The 13,880-nt window shown below is 42.4% G+C and overlaps 1 protein-coding gene across 5 annotated transcripts in view; it reads right to left on the reverse strand.

Annotated features, from left to right (window-relative positions):
• LOC112252404 (S phase cyclin A-associated protein in the endoplasmic reticulum) overlaps positions 1–13,880 on the reverse strand; it is a 98,065-nt gene that overhangs the window by 52,293 nt on the left and 31,892 nt on the right. For all 5 annotated transcript variants that reach the window (XM_024423596.2, XM_024423594.2, XM_024423593.2 and 2 more), the window contains 3 exons: positions 9,951–10,087; positions 3,602–3,664; positions 3,344–3,470 (listed from right to left, as the gene is read on the reverse strand). In XM_024423596.2, the coding sequence (XP_024279364.2) occupies positions 3,344–3,470; positions 3,602–3,664; positions 9,951–10,087 (327 nt within the window). The remainder of the gene's footprint in view (positions 1–3,343; positions 3,471–3,601; positions 3,665–9,950; positions 10,088–13,880) is intronic.

Below are 13,880 nucleotides of genomic sequence, written 5' to 3' on the forward strand. Positions count from 1 at the left end.
ATAATCTGTCTGTAAACAATTGTTGGAAAAATTACTTGTCTTGCACAAAGTAGATGTCCTAACCGACTTGCCATAACTATAGTTTGTTAACAAGAAATTTGTGGAGTGGTTGAAAAATGAGTTTATGACTCCAACCTAAGTGTATGTATGTAAACTTCCGACTTCAACTGTATATACTACCGTTCAAAAGTTTGGAGTCACTTAGAAATGTCCTTGTTTTTAATTGCCAAAAACTGAAGATCTCGTAAAACGCTGTGTACTTCTCCCTTCACAGAACAGCTCAAACTGGCTTTAACACAGGAGTGATGGTTGCTGATAATGGGCCTCTGTACACCTATGTAGGTGTTCCATTAAAAAAGAAAATCTGCCGTTTCCAGCTACAATAGTAGTTTACAACATTAACAATGTCTACACTGTATTTCAGATCAATTTGATGTTATTTTAAAATGGACAAAAAATTTGCTTTTCTTTCAAAAACAAGGAAATTTCTAAGTGACCCTAAACTTTTGAACAGTAGTGTATATACAAGTCAGTTAAGATCAAAATCTTAACAATGATGGCCAAACCCGGACGACGCTGGGCCAATTGTGCGCCACCCTATGGGACTCCAAATCACGGCCGGATGTGATACAGCCTGGATTCGAACCAGGGACTGAAATGATGCCTCTTGCACTGAGATGCAGTGCCTCAGACCGCTGCACCACTCAGGAACCTGGGCCTTTCACAAAATTTGGACACAGCTGATCTTGGCTGCATCCGTCAACTTTAGGCAGGCTCCATATTGTTGTTACTCTGCTACTCCATTCTCCCACCTCCACATCCCAGGTAGAACCAGTCACTGGTTGGCTACGAAGGGGAGCCCAACCAGCCCATGACAGCTGGCAAATGAAAATGTAAATACAGTCTCCATTCTCAGAGCGCAGTGTTTCTGACAATCCCTCAAGTGTCATAAACGCTGTCCATCTCAGGCCAGCCTTTATTTGAAATCAGTGAAAAACATTTGGGCCAGTGTGTAAATATGTGAGCTCATTACCAAGGTAAGAGAGGAGAAAGTTAAGAAATTATACTGGAGAAAAATGATAGAGAGGAAAAGCTCTCCACTCCCCAACAAAAAGATCTAGTTTGACACAAAATAAACCATTAGTGGTCACAGAGGGAGAGGCGTGCTGGGGTCGGAGACTAGGCCCAGCCCAGAGAGCAGCAGCGAGGGGGGTGGTTAGCCTGACTAAGACTGCCTTGGAGGGGGGAGTGTTGGGTGTTGTCTAAGGAATTAGCAGAGAAAGTGGAGACTGAATCAGATATCGTAGAGAAAAACAAATCTCTAGGTGAGTCAATTACACACGAGAGATGCTTGTTAGGTCAAATAATCTAAACGGTCCCGACTCAGGGGGCAGACACCCATGCTGACGGAGACTATATTTATTTGACTTTGTCCAGGGATTAGAGGAGGAAGTGCCTCCCAGGCTGGTTCACAGGCTGGCCCCCATGTCCCACCCCACCCCCCTCAGTCCAGGCCTCACTCTGCTCTGGGCTGGGCTAACGGGAGAGTTTAACAGCAAGACTGAATGAAGTCTAGATTAAGCTCTTCCACCCCTCTACAGAACCAAAACTAATGCAGAGTAGGGCTTTCCTCAATTGTTTTAATGCTCTATAAATATGTGAAGAGCTTTAACCACACGGTAAAGCCCAAACAGAGTTGGCTGACCTACCAATCCCTGTGTTGAATGGAGGAGGGCTCCTGGCCCAGTGACCCCTGACCTCCCATAGGGAGAGTATGGAGCTGAGGGGAGGAGCCCCCCCTGTTAGCAACAGCTTGAACACCATCACACTGGACTCCTCCTCTCCAATTACACTGTGCTGCTGTGCTGTGCCACCCACCCTTGCCACCTCTCTCTCCCTCTGGGGAAATTCAGTAATAGCCTCTCCACCCCTCCCCCTGTCAAGGACCAGACACCATCATCTCTCTATCCTCCCACCCACCAAAATGCACAGTGTGCTTTATGATACCTTGAACCGCATCTTGGCAGGAGAATGATGGCTTGTCACTCACTGTATGTTCAGCCCTTCACAAACAGTGACAGGTGCTCCATTCATCCCCCTTATTGATGAACACACACTGGGTGTGCTGGGGCTTCACTGTCAATAAAACTCAGTTCAACTCCTTAAAATAGCATCCAATGAAGCCTATCTTCTACAGTGGGTCTCTCTTATATTCCTAACATCGATTTAAGTCAACTGTTGTCATCAATGTCTGTCATTCATAGCTTTCTCGATAAGCATTGACTGTCAATGGAATACCTTATATTATGGGTTTTCAACCAGGGATCCGCGACCCAAGGCAATGCGGGGGGGGAGGGGGGGGTCCACAAATGTTTTCTTTTATTTATTTAAATGGTTTTCTGAATATTTCTAGCAACATAATAAACACATTTAGAATAACATACCTACAGTAGAAGAGAGAAATGTCTTTCTAATGAAGATGACTATTTTTCAACTCCTAATATTGAGCAAATTACTCTGATTGGAGCCAAATAAACCCACTGGAATAGCTGACATAGGCTTTGAAAAAGCATCCATGAATAAATAGGCTACCAGTGTGATAACTGCAGCTGGATGCTGGTAAGCTTTCTTGACTTGGACATACATGGCTAACCTTTGTTTAACCAGCTATACAGCTGCTCTTAGCGAAAATGTGTTTGAGTTACCTTTCGAGCTTATAGACTGTTAGAATTTACACTTCCTCTTCCAATTGTGATGTGGGAAGGTCAAAATAATAAAGAACCATCTACCAAATCTATTCATTTAAAAAGGTTAATTACTCCTTCTTGCCATTATCATTCGACTGATGATTTTGTAGATTTTCTTGCTAACGTATGATGAGGGTCCCTGGGTCGATGGTCTGCCTGGGAGCGGGTCCCTGGGCTAGAAAAAGCTGAAGACTCCTGCCTATATTCCATTGTAACTTGAGATCCTTTGGATTACATCTTCTAGGAAAACCTTATGTAATTGTATAAACCCACAAATACTTCTGAAGCATACAAATGTTTGCCTGTCCAGTGATGGGTAGCTCCTCTATTAGTAACATGTGGCCAATGAAAACACATAGCTAATCTGGCCTGCATTACAAATAACCCCGGGCAAGGAGTTGGGGAGTAACTGATACTCTACACTAGGACTGAGAGACACACAGATAGAGCTGCAGCCAAACAGAACGCAGTTGAGAGAACTGCCCCCCCCCCCTAACACCGCTCCACACTCTGACTCTAAGCTCTGACAGAATGGCAGACAAGCAGACAAGGAGCAAGTCTCAGTAGTGTGTTACAGCTAGGTGTTAGTGATGTACCTGTTTCTCCAGGATGCGGGAGATCTCTCCCAGGGTTCTGTCCAGGCCTGACACCCTGGTGTTGGCCCACTGACCACTGTCTTGGCCCTGGAGCTGCTTGACCAAGTCCTTCACCAGACGCTGGAGCCTGGGGAGGAAGAGAGGGAGAGAGGTTAAGTCCTGTCATTCATCCATCTATTCATCCACGCATAATTATCATTGTATCTCTACAGTTAAATAGAAGAGATAGAATGCATAAATGTGTAGTTGGGAACTTACTTGGCCTTGTATGGGGAGTCGGGGACGGTCTTTGCCTCCATTGACGTCTCATACTCTTTTGCCCTACAGAGGAACAGAAGAACTCTTTGAATAAGAGGAAAAGAGTGCCCCAGCTTTCATTAAAATTGCAGGGGAGGATGAAAAGTCTGAAGGAACAGAAAAAGGTCAGGTTAAGACTGAGTGTTTATTTTGCCTGTCAACTTTTGCCCCAGTAACTTGGCTCAAAATAATTTTGCATTAATTCTACAGGGGCATAGTACCTCATTGCAACCTACTATTTTCATTCATAATGACATTCCACCCTCATCACTTTACAATGGCATATCACATTCTCTGTTCAACTGTATTGTTAAATAAATATGAATGGTATGCTTTAACTTGGGTAGCAAATACATCAGTGTTTTGAATCCTGGACATTCACAGATTATGGAGGTCATCAGGACTGTTCTCTGTGGCATTAGACCAGTAGAAATGGCAAAGAAGACAGGCTCTACTAGTAGCACACAGAACATCTCGGTCCATCAGTCAGACAGTCAGTCAGTTAGCATCCCAGAGCAGATAAGAGCGATTATTGATCCCAGTAACAGACATAAGGTCTTACGGTCAGGAAGCAGCTGATAAACTAACAGATCCCAGAAGAGGAAAGGTGGAGCTTCCCCAGAGGACCAGACATATTCTGACAGAACAAGGCTAAAGTCATTAGCATCAGCTAGATAGAAAAGATCATAAACACTGTCAATGTCAATCCAGCTCAGAATTAAAAGGTTGTGTAGTCCCAGCGAAGTCAAAAGCTTTAGGTAAACTGACTAGGGAGTTACCAATGTTTACTATTTCTAAGGTTAATTAGTAAACATTTATCCCTCAGAGAAATATCTCAAATGACCAACAGTCAGAAATGTATGCTCCCATCATCTTGGTAAGCAGCTTCAGTGTAGATTTGGCCTTGTGGTTTAGGTAATTGTCCTGCTGAAAGGTGAATTTGTCTCCCAGTGTCAACCAGGTTTTCTGAAAGATTTTGCCTGTGCTTAGCTGTATTCTTTTTATCCCCAAAAAAAACTCCCAAGTCTTTGCAATGACAAGCATACCTATAACATGATGCAGCCACCACTATGCTTGGAAATATGAAGAGTGGTACTCTGTGACATGTTTGGAAAAATCCAACAACACAACACTTTGTATTCAAAGTTAGCTTTAAAATTGTTTTATTCAAATTGGCAGTATTAATAAATGCCTTTTTGCAAACAGGGTGTTTTGGAACATTTCTAATTGTGTACAGGCTTCCTTCTTTTCACTGTGTCATTTAGGTTAATATTGTTGAGTAACTACAATGTTGTTGATCCATCCTCAGTTCTCTCATATCAACCATTAAACTGTTTTAAAATCCCCATCCGCCTCATGGTTTAATACCCGAGCAGTTTCGCTCCTCTCCGGCAACTGTGTTAGGAAGGACAACTATCTTTGTAGTGACTGGGAGTATTTACACACCATTCAAAGCCCAATTAATAACTTCACCATGCTCAAAGGAAGTTTTTTCTTTTAATTATTTATTTTTAAACCAAATCGGTGCCCTTTTATGCAAAGGCATTGAAAAACTTCCCTGGTCTTTGTGGTTGAATCTGTGCTTGAAATTCACTACTCAATTGAGGGACCTTAATTGTATGCGTGGGGTCATTCAAAAATCATGTTTTTTTAAACCAATATTTTTGAACACAGAATGAATCCATGCATCTTATGTGACTTTGCTAAGCACATTTTACTTCTGAATTTATTTAGGCTAGCCATAACAAAAGGGGTTGAATAGTTATTGACTTTACATTTCAGCTTTTCACTTTTAATTTATTGGTAAAAAATTTGAAAAACATAATTCCATAATGGGGTATTGTGTATCAGTGGCACAAAATATCAATGTAATAAATGTTTTATTCAGGCTGTAACAACAAAATGTGGAAAAAGTAAAAGGGGTGTGAATATGTTCTGAAGGTGCTGTACGTCTGCTGCAGAGAAAAGAGAGAGCCTGGGAAAATGAGTTTCGATCAGTCAGGGAAATAAAAGTGAGGAAAAAATGTTGGTTCACCATTTAAAAAGAAGATGGAGAACAAGCTATATGTTGAAAATTCCCAGAGTTTTGGTGCAGATACACCATTCGGTGTATTCGGAAAGTATTCAGACCCCTTGACTTTTCCAATTTTTGTTATGTTACAGCCTTATTATAAAATTGGAAAAAATCCTATTAAAATCCATCAATCTACACACAATACCCAAATAATAACAAAGACAAATACGTTTTTTTAGAAATGTCTGTAAATGTGTTAAAATCTAAAAACTGAAATACCCTATTTACATAAGTATTCAGACCCTTTACTCAATAATTTGTTGAAACACCTTTGTCAGCGATTACAGCCTCGAGTTTTCTTGGCCATGACGCTACAAGCTTGGCACCTGTATTTGGGGAGTTTCTCCCATTATTTTCTGCAGAACCTCAAGATCTTTCTGGTTGGATGGGGAGCATCGCTACAAAGCTATTTTCAGAGATGCTCAATTGGGTTCAAGCCGGGCTGTGGCTGGGCCACTCAAGGACATTCAGAGACTTGTCGCAAAGCCACTCCTGCGTTGATTTGGCTGTGTGCTTCAGGTCGTTGTCCTTTTGGAAGGTCAAACTTCATCCCAGTCTTAGGTCTGAGCGCTCTGGAGGATATTTTCATCAAGGATCTCTCTGTACTTTGCTCCTTTCATCTTTCCCTTGATTCTGACTAGTCTCCCAGTCCCTGCCACTGAAATACATCCCCACAGCATGATGCTTCCACCACCATGCTTCACCATAGGGATGGGGTCAGGTTTCCTCCAGACGTGGCGCTTGACATTCAGGCTAAAGAGTTGGTTTCATCAGACCAGAGAATCTTGTTTCTCATGGTCAGAGTCCTTTAGGTGCCTTTTGGCAAACTCCAAGCAGGCTGCCATGCACTTTTTTATTGAGGAATGGCTTCCATCTGGCCACTCTACCATAAGGTCTGTCAGTAAATGACAAGAGGAAAACTGCCCATGCACTAACACATTTTGAAATTGCAACTTGTGCATCCTACTATCACAATTCAATAGCATTACGTTTTGGAACACACCGTCCACATTGACACCATTCTTTGTCCGGATCAGGACAGCGGTCCACCTGTTTTTCACTAACTTCTTCAGTTTATGGATAATGACAACCAGAAAATGGCCTGACCTGTATCCCATAATGTACCTGCATTCCATAGAGAACCAACCTAATAATGACTAGCCATCTTTAAAATTAGTATGCCCTTGCAAGCCTTGACAGTCATGTAAATTTGCCAGTAGCACACCGGGCCAGTACCAACTGAAAGCTAAAGGCCCGAGTGAAAAGAATACTAGCCCGGGAAAGAGTATGATGCGCACATCATTTAAATGTTATTTTTAATTTGTGGGCTGAGCAAGTAGCCCATAATGACCTACCCTCCATTCACAATCACATTTTAACTTGGCAATATCATTTTTACATTGATTGTTTGGAGGTAAAAATAAAAATCTCTGCGCAATCTCAAAAAGGGTGTCTTTTTATCTTTTGGTAAATTCAGTTGTTATAGTTTCTAGTGTTTTCAGGTTTCCACTGTCAAAAATCACACTTTTTATAAACACACACACACACACACACACACACACACACACACACAATCAAAAGTCCCGTGATTGATACAAACCATCATGATATCATTCTGCCAGGTAGGCCTATTTTGCAGTCAACATTTAAATCGGGAAGGTTAAGAAATGTTCAACCAAAAACATGTACTGGCACCCTAGCAACCAATAAAACAAAAATGTGGTATCGCACTTCCAAGTCAAAGGGTAAAAAAAAATGGCAGTATTTTGGTCTCAATTTTGAAGCCTGGTATGTGGCTGGTATACAGGATTGTAGAGGGATACATTTTGAGGGCTTAATGGAAGGTAATTCGATCACACACACTGGGCTCTAGAGTAGACCGTCACTGTAGGTGAATGGGTATGTACATTCCCACACAAAGATTACAGGATTAACCGAGGATGTATGCATTTTCACAATGCTTTCACAAACTTAATATGAAATACTATTAGTACTGTCGTTTCCGAAAGTATGAAAAACAAATCTTGTTTACAGAGAGAAAACACCATAAACTGCATTACCTGAGAGGCATTACCCTGAGATATTCAAAGCCAAGGTCAGGGTGCTTAAACGCTGTATGTACTCTGAGTAAACCAACCAGCAAAACGGCTAGTTGGGTGACTGAGGTCCATCATTCTATTACATTATTTACCATGTCCTCAAAGACAACTGAATTAAAAAAATGTTGCTGCCTCTCTTCCACCAGAAATTGAACTATACCTGGCCTGTTTGTCATTCTGATATTACAATATTCATCTCTGACAGGTTTACACCCACCCATGTTAAACGGGGAGCAATTGCTGAGCCATTCATCATGATCCGCAGCAGGCGCAGCTAAATGGGCTGCGGCTATAAATATTAGTAAACTGCAATAAGGAAAAAGCACAAATCTACAATGCAGAACTAATAATCAATTAATCAAGCTTCTTTATTCATCTGAACTGGCAGAGAGCCAATGCTGTAAAAACATCTACCTATAAGCAATTCAGTTTTAAACTGTTAAGTGTATATATACTGTTTGATGCTGTGTTCCTGTATATACTGAGCATTATGGATAGAAGCTAAACCGTCAGCTAAATCGTCGGAGTGGACTTCTACACTGTGCACCCAAATGGGACAGGTTGTTTAAACTAGGAGTAAGTTGGCTAGATGAGCATGAAATCTCTAGTGGCTTACCTTGGGCCTCATCTCACAGGAACATGGTGTGCATGTGTATATGGACCCCTCCAGCTCCTCCACTGGGTGAAATGAGTAAGGCTATGATCACCTCTCCAGCTTGCACACAGGGGTGTCTTTGTGTGCCCACCTCTTTCTGAGCGCCACTCACACACTACGGACTCTGTTCCCAGCCAAAGGAAACACACACAGTGGGCTACAGCCAAACAGCTTGCCCTACAGGAGCAGGTACACACTTCCAAATCCTTGTTTTAAAGTCCAGAACGCATCCTGACAAAATGACATGCTACTTACATGCCTTTTCAACAGCATATTTTCTTAAAAGAAAAGCAGCCCTATATGACTGAAGGAAAGACAGCCAAACCACAACCATTTGGGTTAAACTGTGTTCAGTAGTTTATGATGGGGAGTACAAGCCCGCCCCAGAGTCCAATGAAAACTTCTTGCATTTTACAGACACCCTGCCACGCTTCAATAAAACGGCTCATTTCCACCCAGCGGTGGAGCTGCTCACCTTTATGCTAGCAGGGGCTTTGTGTTATTTACTACCTCTGAAAGCCTTGTGCCATTGAGTGCTAGTCTCAGCAGGGCTCAGGTTGGGGCTGAGGCTGGAGAGCGGGCTGTGCCTGGGAGTGACAGTGAACAGGCAGATTATGTTGATGTTTTCTCAGCCCCAAGCCCTTCCATAAGAGAAGTAACAGCAGCAATACTAAATGATACATTTCACTGAAAGCAAAGTACTATTATTTAAAAATGGTGGATAAAAAAAATACAAATAAATGTGACAGTAGTAATGTTAAGGGAGAACTGTGTTCAGTTAAAATGTTAGCGAGTACTGCTAAAAATAGACTTCATAGCAAACATGGATCCATCACAATGTGTCCTGGTAATAAAAGTGACTACAATACAGGACTGTGTGTGAGTAAGAGTTAAGGATACAGCTCAGAGACGCATGTCATCTCTGGTGCTGCACCCCCCCCAGGCCCCCACACTCCAACCTGCCCCGTGACAAATAGCTCATCCCACAACTTTTTCTCTTCTCTGTCGTATCCCTCTCCTGCCCCCAAACCCCATCCTCCCTCCCTTGTTGTGACCGGCTACTAAACTGATTGAGCCCATGCCTGGGATCCGACACGGTGGCACGTTGCCTCCTATTTGTTGATTACTATTGATTTTCTTTGATACTTCATTTAAAAATCAATAGCACGGAGAAAGAAAAATAGGCATGGTTTACACATACTTTAACATACTATTGTACACCGAAGGAGGCTTCAGTTTTGGCAGCACCGTGGCAGCAATTAGGGGGAAAGCTCTTAACAGGTGAAAGTCTGGGCCCTCAGATCGATTCCCAGTTTTTCTCCTCAATCACAGAAAGTGGCCATAAATTTAACTCATCAGTATTATTCTTTGGACAGCTGTGATGCACATAATGTCTGCTCTCCATCTCCTTGTCACTCATAAAGCGCCTTCTCGCTGGAAACGAGAGAGGGGAAAGAGAGAGGGGACAGATGGATGCATCACCTGGAGTTCATGCGTGTGCGGAGCTTCTTTGCCTTCTTGCGTGCCTTCTGCCTCTCCTCTCCATCCTTCACACTCTCAGAGGAGACAGTGTTGTCCGTCACAATGTCCACTATGTACTTCTTTAAGGAAAGATGCTCCTGAAATGCATGAAAACATTTAATTACAATCTCATTAGCTCATTCTGAAATTGAGATGGACACACAAGGAGTGAGAGGAAGAAAAAGGGTTCAACAGAAAAGTGCAAAAGTGTGACAATGAATTGGGCCTTATGGAACAGGAGTAATTATGTAGGGTCCCATATTCCCTTCCGTAGACATAACATCCAGCTACTGAGAGTCACCTGCTGCCAGCACCCACAAATATTTTCAATATAGCCTGCAGTCCCCTTTGTGAGGTCACCCATATCACCACAAGGATATCATAGACTGGGTGGATAGTCTATCAAACTAAAGCAAGGATCTTCAAAGCTGTAGGCAGTTAAACTGAGAACACAAACCTGTTCTAACATAATATACATGTAGCTAAATTATGTCCATATCACAATAAAAAATAAGCAGTTGAATTTAAGCCCAGGCAATCTGCTATAAGTAGAAGCTTATCCATTGAAATGGCAGGTGTGTGTCCATTGTGTGGCATATACACCTCTGGGCAGAGCAATTGTATCCTGTCATTATCAGGGCATCTGCAACAATTGCTGTTCGTTTGAAGCCACATACCCATGGTATTGCTGAAGGGGAAAGAGGTGTCGCTTCCAGTCTAGTGTGCACCACACCAGGCCTGTCAGATCAGATCAAGCTGATATCTCCACCAGGAGACAGAGAGAGGTAATCCAATTTAAAAGAACATGATGTATGTGCAAGAAACCAATTACCCAATTATGTTGTCATCCAAAACTCTAGAGGATGGGATGGTCCCACAAGATAACCGTTTCCATTCAGCAGCCAGCGTGTGGCATGCCATTCCTTTTTGTCAAGTTTTGGCAGTGCACCTGCTGCTTGAATAGGGGTTTCAGATGAAACCCTTGAAAGACAGGTGTTATCATAAGCACAACTAGAGAAGACCTACAGTTAACCAAGTGCTAAAGTGCTTAGCAATCCAGGAGTCATAATAGCAATCATAAACAGGACCGAGAATCAATTCTTATTCCTTTATTTGTTTGACTTATTGATTTGTGACCAACCTGATCAATCAGAGGGAGGTTCAGGGTGATTAGAAAGTAGCTCCTCTAAGATAAGTAGAGATACAGGCCTAACAGGAATACAATGTGACATGGCAGGTGAATCAATGATAGCATGATTTTAAAGGGATTGAAGGGAAAAAAGGGATTGAAGGGTATTTACTGATGGGAAACATCACATGAAAATCTAAACTATTTTTCACTGGAAGTTGAACACATCTCAAATAAATGTCACCTGTCTTTAATGAATGAGTTAGATACAAAATAAGCACTTGTGTGCTGACATGTGTAGTGCAATATTGTTCAGCTGAGCCTTTCAGTCATGACCGTGGCTCTGCCTTGCTTGAGAGGCAGCTGTTCAGTATTCTCCCTGAGAGCCTATCCACTCCTGTGCTACTGCCGTTTACTTAACAGAATTGTTTCAGCAACACCTCAAAGACATTACTAATCTCAAAATCACATCAAAGACCATTTGAAAGGGAGCTTAAACATAAATTAATGTACATAATTATTTAATATCAAGATTATCTTGTTATAGCCTAATACTTCTTCGTGAACTTAAAACTATTAGTGATTTTCTGTGTCTTGTCAGGTGATCTGATGAGGCAGTGTGACAGACAGGTGTCTGGCTGAAGCAGGAGGACAATGGGCCACAGAGCCAGGCCTGAGGGCAGAGCTCCTTCACAATACCTACCACACACGGCTTCTCTTGTGTTCCATTCTGGAGGGAGTAACCAGAGAGCTGTCTAAACATTACACACCCACAGTGCCCAGAAAACAGGCCTCTTTAGAGACAGGCACAATCGAAGTGATATGTTCCCCCACCACCTCTTTTGTCCAAGACGAAGTTGGCTTTCCCACTTGGTGTGAAACAGACAGCTATATGTCATGTTGGGTACAATGTGATGGCATACTGAATCCAGTTACACACCATCTAAGCAACTGTTCACGGGACTATTTTTCAAATGGAGCTGAATGCTTTGTGACATTCAAGTCCTGTAGCACTAGCAACACTGTACACATGAAGATGAAAGATTACATACGGATAACATTCCCAAAATATAATAACGTTTGTTCTCTACATCCTCTGAGCGCGACTGATAACAATCCCAAAATATAATAACGTTTGTTCTCTACATCCTCTGAGCGCGACTGATAACAATCCCAAAATATAATAACGTTTGTTCTCTACATCCTCTGAGCGCCTAATTCTTTAGCACGCTGTTCCTTAATTCCTTAACAACTCTTTCAATTACATTTTTGTCTTTCAGGAAATCTGAACCGCAACTTCACTCCTTCGACTAGTGAAAAGACTTTCCAACTCTGTACACTTCTTTCTGATTGCCTGGCAGAGACGGGGTAACATCAGCCGGCACTCTGTGTATTTCAACAGGGCTCTCTGGCCACCAGAGGGGATTCATCATCAACAAGAACCTAATTTAGTGCTGGCTCCAGGAGGTCAACTCTTATACCCAGAGAGAGGCCTGAGTTCACCACAGCCTAGCGATCCCTCTGGAGGCCCAGGTCAGTCCCACAGCCCCACCGCCAGAGGCCCAGCTGAGGGTGCAGGAGAGGGGCTGGGGAGGGATGAGTAGTCCCTTGGAGAGTTCACTCGTGTTTTTGAGCCAATAAATAAATCCCACATGTCTAACACGAGGGGTCCTGGACATTTCCTATATCATCTTAAAACAGGACAGATGACAACTTATACGTTTAAGTAAAGAGAGTGATTGCAATCCCAGCCGTTATCTCTGCACATCGATCCAGCCCTGTAGATAATCATTGTAATTTAATTTGTGAGTCCTTCAAAATGGGAGAAGATGACTAAATATGAAGCTTTGGGGCATCTGCCGCCCGCCTTCACTGAAAAACTATGTAGTGAACCCTGTACAGTTCAGCCAACCATCTTCATTTGAATTAAAAATCTTTCATTCCAGCAAGAGTTATGGAACCAACAGCTGGAAAATAGTTGCCAGTTGCATGAATTAAATACTGAACAAAACTGAACAAGCAGGACATAAAAATAAAGGACGGCAAGCGTAGTCTATCTAAACAAAAATCCAAGACATTTCTCCATCTCCTGCCTGATTAACCTTGAATGCTGAATGAAAACATGGAACAAAAGCAGGGCTGAATACTGAATAACAGAAACATAGCATTTACTGCTCTAAGAGCATTTATTACACAGAAAACACCATGCTGCTGATCCATAGTACATACATTGCAATCGTTTGGACCTGTTAGCTAGACCATTTCAAACCCCACCAGCCATGACTATTGTAAAGCATAGCCTACACTGCATGGTTTAAAGGCAGTCTGAAGAGATAGTGTGATACTGACTGTGGCTGTAGTACTGTATTGGAGATTTTCATGCCTTCATTGCAAATGCCTTGTTTATCATACTGTCAAACAGAGAAACGGGCTGCAGTTGGAAAGCAAATGATTTAGAGTGGAAGGTGGGGGGATTAATGATCAGCCTGTGAGAACAGGTTTGAATGAAGGAGCTGCTAGGGCCAAAGGTGATGCATATAGCACCAACAGTTGTCAGCCTCACAAAGAGCAGCATGCTGAAAAGGCAATCTCATATTGCAGAGCAGGCTGAGAAGCCTCCTTCCTTTAACAAGCAGTCTTCCCATGAAAAGCACTCTGTGACAAAATGGCCTGTAGACATGGGGGTGATGTCACCCCCTCTACTGAGTCACTGAACTCTAACTGTTTACATTTCAGGGCCCATTTATAATCTCACAAAGACC

Source organism: Oncorhynchus tshawytscha, linkage group LG06 (genome assembly GCF_018296145.1).
Source record: "Oncorhynchus tshawytscha isolate Ot180627B linkage group LG06, Otsh_v2.0, whole genome shotgun sequence".
In the NCBI taxonomy this organism is placed as follows: Eukaryota; Metazoa; Chordata; class Actinopteri; order Salmoniformes; family Salmonidae; genus Oncorhynchus; species Oncorhynchus tshawytscha.